General features: G+C 30.3%; 1 protein-coding gene across 1 annotated transcript; it reads right to left on the bottom strand.

The window, feature by feature from the left end:
- Window positions 1-2,592: 2,592 nt before the first annotated feature.
- On the bottom strand, window positions 2,593-3,225 carry LOC120091096 (non-specific lipid-transfer protein 2-like). Its single transcript, XM_039048938.2, has one exon. The coding sequence runs from the start codon at window positions 3,160-3,162 to the stop codon at window positions 2,872-2,874; it is 291 nt and encodes a 96-aa protein (XP_038904866.1). The 5' UTR covers window positions 3,163-3,225; the 3' UTR covers window positions 2,593-2,871.
- Between the last annotated feature and the right edge of the window lie 7,670 nt (window positions 3,226-10,895).

The following is a 10,895-nucleotide window of genomic DNA, read 5'->3' as shown; positions in this document are numbered from 1 at the left end:
GAACTGATTTAAACCATGCGAGAACCGACCGCTGAACCACACGAGAACCAGCCGCTAACTGAAACCACGCGAGCACGTTGCGGACTGAAACCACGTGAGCACGCCGCGAACACACGCCGAATGAACCACCCACGGTCGGACGAAATCTGAACTCCAATCTTCGTCCCAGGCGGCTCCTCGTTCTTCAGGCGGCTGCTGCTGCACCGAAAAAATCCCAGGCGGCTCCCTTTTTTTCTTCTTCTTCTCAGTTCGGCAGCCCCTCACAAGAGTCACACGATTTTCAGCCCTATTTTGGAGAATAAAGGGATATTACAAAAATGTCACTCCTCATTATTTACAAGAATGTCATTGGGCCTTTAAATTTCCAAAAAAAATCCAATAAAACTCACTTAAATACCTTGTTATTTTCCACAGATAGCTAAAACATGTAGAAGGTTTTAACTTCCATATAATTTATGTGCCTATCTAAGCTTGTGATAGAGTTAGTATGGTTTTGATTTTCAGATTATCATATATTGCATTTCTTAATCGAATTGCTTAAAGTTTGTATGTAATAGGAGAGGATTTTGTATGGCGTTTGTTTGGTAATTAAAATTATTGAAAAGTAAATTGTTCAAAAAGTAAATTGAAGCAATTGAGAGAATATGAGAGCAAATTGAAAAACTATTATGATTAAAAGGCTCAGCTCGGGTTTGTTTTGGAGCTTTTCCTAATTAGTATACTTGAGCATTGAACTCATACGATTAGATTCATGTTTCTTGTCCAAGGCTAGTCAATTTAATTAATAATGCTAACCAATTGTCCTAATAATACATCTATTTTAAGACTATTGAGAGAATATATTGAGTGTTTCTTAAAATTTTGTACCCCTGGTTTTACAAGAAGTGCCCATGTGTTCCAAACCTACTAGTTTTGAAAGATACTCTATTTAACTTCTAATTCCAACGTAATTTTTCCATCTCAATTAACCATTAACTTGTAAATATGAATATAGTTCAACTGACATAAAGTATATATTATAAAAAGATGTTTAATAAAATATTTTTGATGTTTGAACTTTTATAAAATTAAAATTTTAGTCTTTAAGCTTTAGTTAGTAATGGTTTGATAGTCTTTGTACTAACAAATTTGTAACCATTTAATTCTTAATCATGAAAATTTGCATCTAAATTAAGTTTCAATTTTTATTACATAACGACTCGGTCTTCATAGATTACAAATAAATTTGATTGTTGATTAATTTATCAATCTTCATGTGTAAAATATTTCATCGAATCATACTGATATTATTAACAATAAGGATTAAATCGTTACAAATTATAAAATGCATAGACTAAATTTTCATTTATTAAAGTTCAGAGACTACATTACTACAATCATAAAAGTATAGAAAGTAAATCATTACTAAACTTCAAAGACTATGTTGTTACTTCCATTAAAATTCAGGGGTCAAAAATGTTTTTTAACCTTTAATCAAAGGTATGAAACATCACCCTCCATTGTTGGTATCCAAAGAAAAAAGAATATTCAACATATCAATTAATGTAATTGTTGAAATGAAGTCTGTCAAAGGAAAAAAAAAACTTTATTTGAGTAAAAGACTATTTGTTTTTTTGGAAAAAAAACTTTATTTGACGAAAGACTATTTGTTTTTTGGGAATGTAGATAACAGAATATTTAGATGCTCAAAATTATAGATGTATGAAATTATAGATGTCCGACATCCTTAGATAATCATGTTTATTTTGAGAATATTTTTTAAGATATATGAAAATACTTAGATAACTGTGTTTATTTTGTAGGATTTCTATCTGGGAATGTCTTAAATTTATATATTGTTTCAAGAATACCCTTATGACTATTCACTAATTTATAATTAATTTAATATAATTTGAACTTATATAATATATTTGTTTTTATCAGTTTTGCATTTCTTTTTATATTAATATAGTATAATGGAAAATTATTTTAAATTAAAAAAACTCTTGAAAATATTTATAAAATATAGCAAAGTACAATCTATCTATTAGATCATGATAGACTTACTATCTGTGTCTATTATGACATAGACAGACACAAATAGTAATCTATCGCGATCTATCGCAGATAAATAGTAAAATTTTGTTGTATTTGTAAATATTTTGCTTCATTTTCTATATTTGAAAACAATCCATTATTAAAAAATAAATAAAAATAAAACTATATTAATTATGATTTTATTATTTTCTTGTTATTTTTCTCAACATAATAATATATATTAATTTATAATTTTACAATTATATGTAGTTCTAATACATACTTGACATTATTTATTTTAATTATAGAATGAAAATAAAGAAGAGTGATGTTTATATATATATATATAATGAAAAAATGGTTAAAAATACACTCAACATGGGAATCGAGGAAACCCATATTTTAAGAAGGCAACTAAAATCTTCGAGATATCCTTCGTAATGACATTTTAGAATACCTCAGAATCTCCACATTACTTCAAAATAAACATGGTAATCTAGATGTTTATTTTATGAGAATCTTGAATTCACATTAAACAAATGGCACTTTCAAATAACATACTTAACCAAACATATGTGTAACAAAATAAACCATCCCCAAATATTACTATATTCGATAAAGATGAAAGTACTTCCACTTCTTTCAGTTCTCTAGATATTTCATATTTTTTTATAATAATCTCATTACATATTATATAAAGATAATAATTTAAGCATAGACGAAGAAAATATCAGTTCAGTTTCCATTTTATTCATAGTCGTCATTTAATATTGAAGGTAGAGCCTATAAGTATAAGTAGACGCAGCAGAAGCAAACTTAATTCCCATAACAAAAGCCCATTCAAAAGCATGGCCTCTAGCATTTGGGGAAGGAAACACCGCATGTGGAAATAACAGTTTTGGCACGAGGAGATTTCACGTAAGCTCCCAACTTTGGGTTCTTGATGTACCCACAAAAGCACGGTTGTTGCTCTTTCAGCTTACTGCAGCAAGCGGCCGACGGTGGCGCCGTCGACGTGAATGCACCGATGCATGGACTAAGCTCCATAGTGCTGCAAGTCACCGCCTCGGCGAGACGAGCTCCAGTGAGAAGCGCCGCCATTGCCACCACCAAAAGGTGAAGACTTGTGAACGAAAGGTTTTTCATTATTTTTTTGGTTATGAGAGAAGGGTATAGAAAGAGGAATGGGTTTGCATTTGCCACATACCTTCTAAATCACCTTTTTATAGCCTGATAAAGTGGAATGTGAGTACAAAATGGCTATCTCTGTTATTAATTTCTCACTATTCCACCAACTTCTCTGTTCTCGTTTCAAATTTTCAATAACATTAATTTCGATTTGTTAATTTTGATGATAACATCTTTAGTTTGCATTAATTAAATGGTTGGTGGATAGTAATAGTGAAGATCCCCTACATTGGATGAGAGGCCAAAATGATATAGAAATAATTTTAAACACAAATATGTACATTATTTTTATATTTTTAGTAGAAAATTGGTGGAACTAGGAAAATTAAGCTTTTGTTTACTATTATTATGGTTAAGTTCAACATTATTTGAATGTTGAGAGATTCGAATATTTTACCTCTTGGTTAAGAGCATATACTTAACACGATGATATTTCGATTGCAACATTTTTTCATCTTTTCCCTAAACATTTTCAACTAACAACAATTCAAGCTTTTCGAAGGTATGTAAATTTATGTACAATTCATATTACATTGATGTTCAAATGCCTGCAATTTTATTGTAAAATTTCATGGTCTCACAATTCAAGGTGGAATTCACGCTCTAGTTCACAAATCTCGATCTAAATGCATTAATCTTAGGATTGCACGCATCTAGGGTCCTATGTTTGGTCTAAATGCATGAATCTCGGTTGGATTGCTTTGAACCTTGGTTTTGTTCTTGGTATGTATCTTGATTGATGTTATTACAACAAATATCACATACGACAACATTAAAAAACCGTTATCGTAGATTTTTTATAGCGTTTTCAAAATGTTATTGTAACTCATATTATTGAAATCCCAACCTTTCCCTAGCATTTAATGCTATAAAAAGCGTATAAAAAATAAAGGGCTTTTTGCAATTTTGGCAAATTAAGTTTAAAAAATTAGGTCCATGCCCAACCTTATTACTTCCACAAAAAAAAGTAAAAAAACAAGTTCAACCCACATGATACACTTGATATACCTCATACATTTTATACCCTTAATACAATAATACACTATTGATATATACTTGATACACTACTAATATACTTGATACACTTGATACTTGATTTGCTGATATACACTTGATACATATTAATAGACACTTGATACACTTGACATATTATTGACACACGATTGAAAATGACGAGTTATTTAAGTGTTTAAAAAATCATAAAAATGATTTTTTTTTTAAGAAAAATACTTTTTCTCTAGTTATTCGAAATACACGCAAATTGTCAAAATGTGTATAGTAAACTATGTAAGCTTTAGGTTAAATCTCCCTGGCTTATTTTACATGTGTACTTAAAAATTAAAGAAACAACATCATTTTAAAAGAAAAAAGACTACAAAAGAGACTAAAAAATGAGCAAATAGAAAAATTAAATTGAGTAATAACTCATATTGTTGCAAACAAAAAAATACAAAAAGTATGCAAATCAATGGAAAAATACACTAGTGATCTACTTTAAATATGGTTTATTAATCGACTGATATACCAAAAAATGTGGGTTTGTTAAAAGGGCAAAATTGGAATACGAAATAATCAAAAATTTAAATTTGAGAATTTTTCCATATTTACAATTTTCTATATGTTGAAGACAGACCACTAATTATACATTTTGGATTTGTCACTCATTGCAAATTCCCCAAAAAAAAAATTGTTAACGTAAATATAATGCTATGGAACCTTTTCACAACATTAGCAAAAAACACTAACAAATATTTTATAGCGTTTTTATAGTAACAAAAAAAAATACTATAAAGGATCTTTTATAACGTTTTTTATATGCTATCGTAGCTCATATTATTAAAAGTTATAACATTTCATAACATTTTTTTTAACACTTTGACAAACGCTATAAATGACTTTGTATTGCATATATGATTGTTATTTAATAACACTTTTCACTACACTAAACTTCTTGCGATGCTTGTTTTATATATGTTTTATAGATTCTTTTAATGCAATTGTAGGTGTTTAGAACAATCACTAATTATTATTAGTAATCGCTAGATTCACAAACTTTTATAACTTTAGTGTCACAAATAATATTATTTACATTCTTTAAAATATCATACAAATTATTTAATTTCAAGTCAACTTACTACACCAGGTTTGTTTACAATTAAAATAAATAATAAATATTCAACAATAAAATAAATTCAGCAAGGAAATTTGAACAAAAGTTGGTAAAAATATACAATACAAAATATAAAATTACTAAGTAGAGTAGCATAAGTATAAAGTACAAAAGGTTAAATAAGTTTTTATCCCCACTTGACATATTTAACAAATTCAAATCTTGATTTGTCAACTACTAGTTCATGATTTTAATTATGGAGAAGAAAATATCCATGAACTATGTTCCAACTTTCATAGCTAACTCATCAATCACCTATGATCATTAAAAAGTTTCTAAGTGTCAGATTTGGCTATTAATCCACCTAAAAAGATTTACAAAGTGATTAATTGTCTTTTTGGCTATGAAAAAACAATTTAAAATGTTCCTAAAAAGTTGTGTAAGTCACATTTTGAGTCTCAAAATACCTAAAAAGTATATAAATGTCACTTTGATTCTCGATACCATCTAAACGTACTTAAGCGCGCTCTAAACCAAAATAACCTAACTCACACTTTATTCATGCAAATTAATTCAACAACATAACTAACACTTTTTAACCTTAAAAGAACTAACAACATAACCAACCCTCTAAACAAAAATATGGTGTAGACAGGATGAAAGAGATTAACTTCTAAAATAATATCTCAATGGTTTTATGAATCAAAAGATGCGGCTTAAATATGTCAAAGCACTCTCTCACTCCCATGTACTCAAAACAATCTTTTGAACACACACTCATCTACCCTACACTCAAAACAATCAAAACCATTACGTTTAACGACCTTATCAAATTGATGAACATAAGCCTAAAAAGGATACATTCAACCTTATTGTCCAATGAGTAGAATATAATCCAAAATATGCATAAAAGGGATACATTTTTATAAGGAAAAAAATATTCAAATGGCTGTAGAAGATATTTTCGACCAACAATAAAGAAGGAAAGTCATAGGTTGATGGGCTAACCACTCTTCACAAGGCCCAAATACCCAAGATCAACGCTGGAAAGATGAAGAAATGGTTCAGATATATTCTATGAAATCCTCGATACTCGGCACTCGATATTCGACATCTTCCTACTCGATCGTCGATGAGAATTCCCTTCTTCGTTTGATGATTCTCTGTTATATCTTAGATGGAACTTGATTTACGATAGTGAAAACACTCATATGAACAAGAAAGATAAGGCAAGAAGATGAAGACACTTTGTTTACGTGGTTCGGCTAGATTGCTTACGTTCAGGGGAAGATCTAAATTCTTTTACTGATGAAGATTACGTACAGTTTTTTTGTTTACAGGAAACTAAGGAAAATGATGATAATTCTCTATGTTGAATTTAAAATCAATGGTATTTATAGAGTATACCAGCTGAATATTTATAAATTAATTATAAATAGATAAAAAACTGAGGTATTTGAGTCAAAGTTTCTTCATTGGTTTCTGACATGCCAAAAGAAAAACCAACAATGCAGCCAACAATCGATAAATTAAGTCATCACCATGGGCACGACCAAGCAGAGAACTCGCATTTGATTAAACACCACATCTTTTAGCCCAAAACTTCACGCATCAAAGTGCTATTTGAAAATTCTACAAACATAGGACAAAAGAAATGGTCATTACAGTTTGTAGACAAGAAATTTGGGTGCAAAAATTTCACAAAAAGAAAGCTGTGAAATTGAAAGTTAATATAAGAACGTAGTGGAGACATGATGATCAAATCTATCAAACGAAAAAAGATATGAGCAAGAAAGCCACCACATCAGTAAGACACACATCACCATATCAGTAAACATCAAATGGATTCACAACTCCACAAATAAATCAACATAATTGGAACAATTTAATATACAGCTTCAAAGTTGGAATGACCAAACTTGTAATTTCAAATAGTAGAATATAGACTCTGTTGGACTAACCACTCTTCACAAGACCCAAATACCCAAGACCAGCACTGAAAAGATGAAGAAATGACTCATAAATATTCTGTCAAATTCTCGATACTCGGCACTTGATGCTCGATGTCTTCCTACATGATCCTCGATGAGAATTCTCTTCATCGTCTGACGAGTCTTTGTTAAATTCTCGATGGAATTCAATGACAATTGAACTAATACCAAATTGTACTTGACAGTTCTTGAACGATACTCTGTGCGATTCGAAGGTGAAAAGAATGAACTCGAAGCTACTCAATAGCAAAGAACGATGCACGATTGACTCGATATTCAGATTACTCGATGTGATTTAAATGATGAATGAATGGTGTGCGATTTGCAATAAAGAAAACACGCGTATGAACAAGAAAAATAAGGCAAGAAGATGAAGACACAATGTTTACGTGGTTCGGCAAGATTGCCTATGTCCATAGGAAGAACTGAATTCTTTTACCGATGAAGATTGCGTACAATTTTTGTTGTTTAAATAAAACTAAGAAAATGATGATAACTCTCTCTGTTGAATTTAAAATCAGAGGTATTTATAGAGTATACCAGCTGGCCGTTTATAAAGTTAGTTATAAACAAATAAAAAACTGATGTATTTGAGTTAAAGCTTCTTCATACTCATATTCTTGTAAACTAAATTTTAATTGAGAATAATCATATTAAGTAGCACAAAATTCAAAAGAAAAAAATAAAAACAATCTTATGACCAAAAAGAGAAAAGAAGCAGGAAAAAAAACCTTCACATGGTGATAGTGAATAATTCTGAGATGAAGCAGAAAACAAACTTTCAAAAAAGACCAATTTGAAAAAAAAAAAAAAAAAAAAAAAAAAAAAAAAAAAAACATGGGTTGGCCAACATCATGTCTATTCACTAGGAAAAAATGCAATCAAATACCTATTGAACGAGTAAATGTTTTATGCATACGTTCCAAAAACAAATATGTATTCAATAGAGAAAATGAAATCAAATCAAAAGTTAAAGGCATAGATTTCATCCCTACAATTTGCTTGCATAATTAACATAGTTTATAGACTTCAAAGAAAACAATCCTGCAATAGACTACATAAATTTAGCTTAGCATTTGATAGTAGAGATGTTCTTATCAATCAAGTTGCTTGTCATGTTCGACATCAGATACAACTAAAAACTTATGAAGATGAAATTGAACTTAAAATCCAAACAATCTATTTTTCAATCGTTCTCTGAATTAACCTTCACGCCCATAAAAAGAATAACTCAAATTAAGTATAAAAACCTTCTTTTTACAAACTAAACTTGAGGATATTGAAAAGGAAATTTAGTTAAGTTAATACCAATACGAATCTCTTAAACTTAGTTTACTTATCTTTGCGGAAATGGACATCTTTAATTTAATTCCATCCCATATTGTCTTCAATGCACAAACTTTTTGTTCCAACAACCAAGGCATTTGAACACCAAGAATGAAATTGGTCCAAATCTTTAATGATAAGTTGACAAATTAGTTTATTTGTGAAAAAAAATTCATAACAAAAGATAACATAAAAACATAGTGGAGTCATTATGGTTTTAACTTCTTCCAAAGAGAAGTGTTGACATTTAATTGTGAATTTATACTTACTGTGGGTAAAATTGAAGCTAAAGTTCACATGAGATTCTTTCTCTATGTGATCTAGGCTCCTCATCATTATGCTCTCGGTCACATGGCAAATATAATAGATTTTGTTAGATCTTTTATCCCAAATATTTTTTCCTTTTAAATCGAATAAATGTAATACAAAAAAAGGAATATAAGAAAGGTGAAAGGGATGATTGTTTTTATCATTCTGTTCACAAAAGAAATGATGAATGTAATAGAGAGAATCTTGTAAGAAAGAGTAATAAACCCGATTGTACTCTATTTTTCTGAGCTTCAATTTTTCTGCTCAATACTTGATCGAAGATGAAATCTATGACTATTCCTAGACGTGGATGTAGGCTTTGATAGAGTCAAACCACTATACTTTCTGGTGTTGTTTTCTTCTTCCCTTTACCTCTTTGTTTAATTCTTAGTCCGTGCTCCGATTTTTCTTCACCATCTTCTTGTTGTAGCTATCATTGAAACCACAGAGAGGTTTCCTTCAAGGAGGCGAGATTCAGATCTTCTTGAGTAAAGAGGTAAGAGACTTTTTCCTCTAACTTTGTTTCCTCAACAGGTGATTTCGATAGGCAAGTAAGAGACCGGTGTGTTACATGCTCTTCTCCATATAACAATTACTGTTTCTGTTGATTATTTTATAACAAGTGATATCACAACCTTGCAAATTGTTCTAGCCTAATCAGTAGGTATATGAGTAACCCTTGAAATAACTATTGGGAAGCTACTAAATGAGTTCTCAAATATCTAAATAGGTCAATAAACAAGGGATTACTCTAACAACATTCTAAGTCTACTGAGTTAGAGTTATAAGGTATGTAGATTCAGATTGTGCTGGAGATTTGGATAAGAGAAGGTCATTGACTGGCTATACTTTTGTGTTTGGAGGAAATGTGATTTCTTGGAAGTCTAATTTGCAAACAATAGTAGCACTTTCAAACACAGGAGTAATGTTTATAGCTATGACAGAAGCTGTAATGGAATCTATATGGCTTTAGGGGATTCTAAAAGAGCTTAGTTTCTACCAACAAACAGTTAGTATACTATTCGACAATCAAAGTTCAATACAATTATCAAAGAACCAACAATTTCATGACAAGATAAACCACATAGATGTGAAATTCATTTTATCAAAGATATAATTGAAGAATGAACAGTTAACATTGTGAAAGTAAAGTTAGAAGATAATGCAGCAGACATGTTAACTAAAGTTTTTATTCAAACTAAAATGGAGCATTGTCTAAAATTGCTCAAGATTACTGACTTTCAGAGTGAATAAGAATAGAAATAAGGAACAGTCATAAGCAAGTCTAAATTTAAGGTGGAGAATTGTGAGATTTAATGGTGAATTTATACTTACTATAGGAAAAATTGAAGTTGAAGTTCACATGAGATTCTTTCTCTATGTGATCCATGCTCCTCATCATCAAGCTCTTGGTCACATAGTATAAATAACAAATTTGGTTCGACCTCTTATCCCAATTTTTTTTTCCTTTTAAATCGAATAAATGTAATACAAAAAAGGAATATAAGAAAGGTGAGAGGGACAATTATTTTAGTCATTTAGTTCACAATATAAATGATGAATATAATAAAGAGGGTCTGGTAAGAAAGACTGATGTACCTAATTGTACTCTGTTTTTTGGGGGCTTCAATTTTTCTGCTCAACACTTGAATGAAGATGGGGAGGGTGTAGGCTTTGATAGAGCCGAACCACTATATTTTCTGGTGTTGTTTTCTTTTTTCTTTTACCTTCTTGTCTCATTCTTAGTCTGTGCTTCGATTTTTCTTCATCATCTTATTGTTGTAGCTGTCGTTGAAACCAGAGAGAGGTTTCCTTCAAGGTGAGTGATAACGGGCAGAAATGCACATTATCATAGTGTTAAGTTCTTAAACAATGTTGGATTGCATTGATAGAATATGATAACTTGCGTCCATTAAGCATCGTTTTCATGATATTGTGATCGCATGCATCCAGCG

Source organism: Benincasa hispida, chromosome 1, assembly GCF_027475165.1.
Source record: "Benincasa hispida cultivar pf3 chromosome 1, pf3_genome.v1.1, whole genome shotgun sequence".
NCBI lineage: Eukaryota > Viridiplantae > Streptophyta > Magnoliopsida > Cucurbitales > Cucurbitaceae > Benincasa > Benincasa hispida.
The sequence above is the reverse complement of the archived record's forward strand: the minus strand, read 5'-3'. Positions and strand labels throughout refer to the sequence as shown.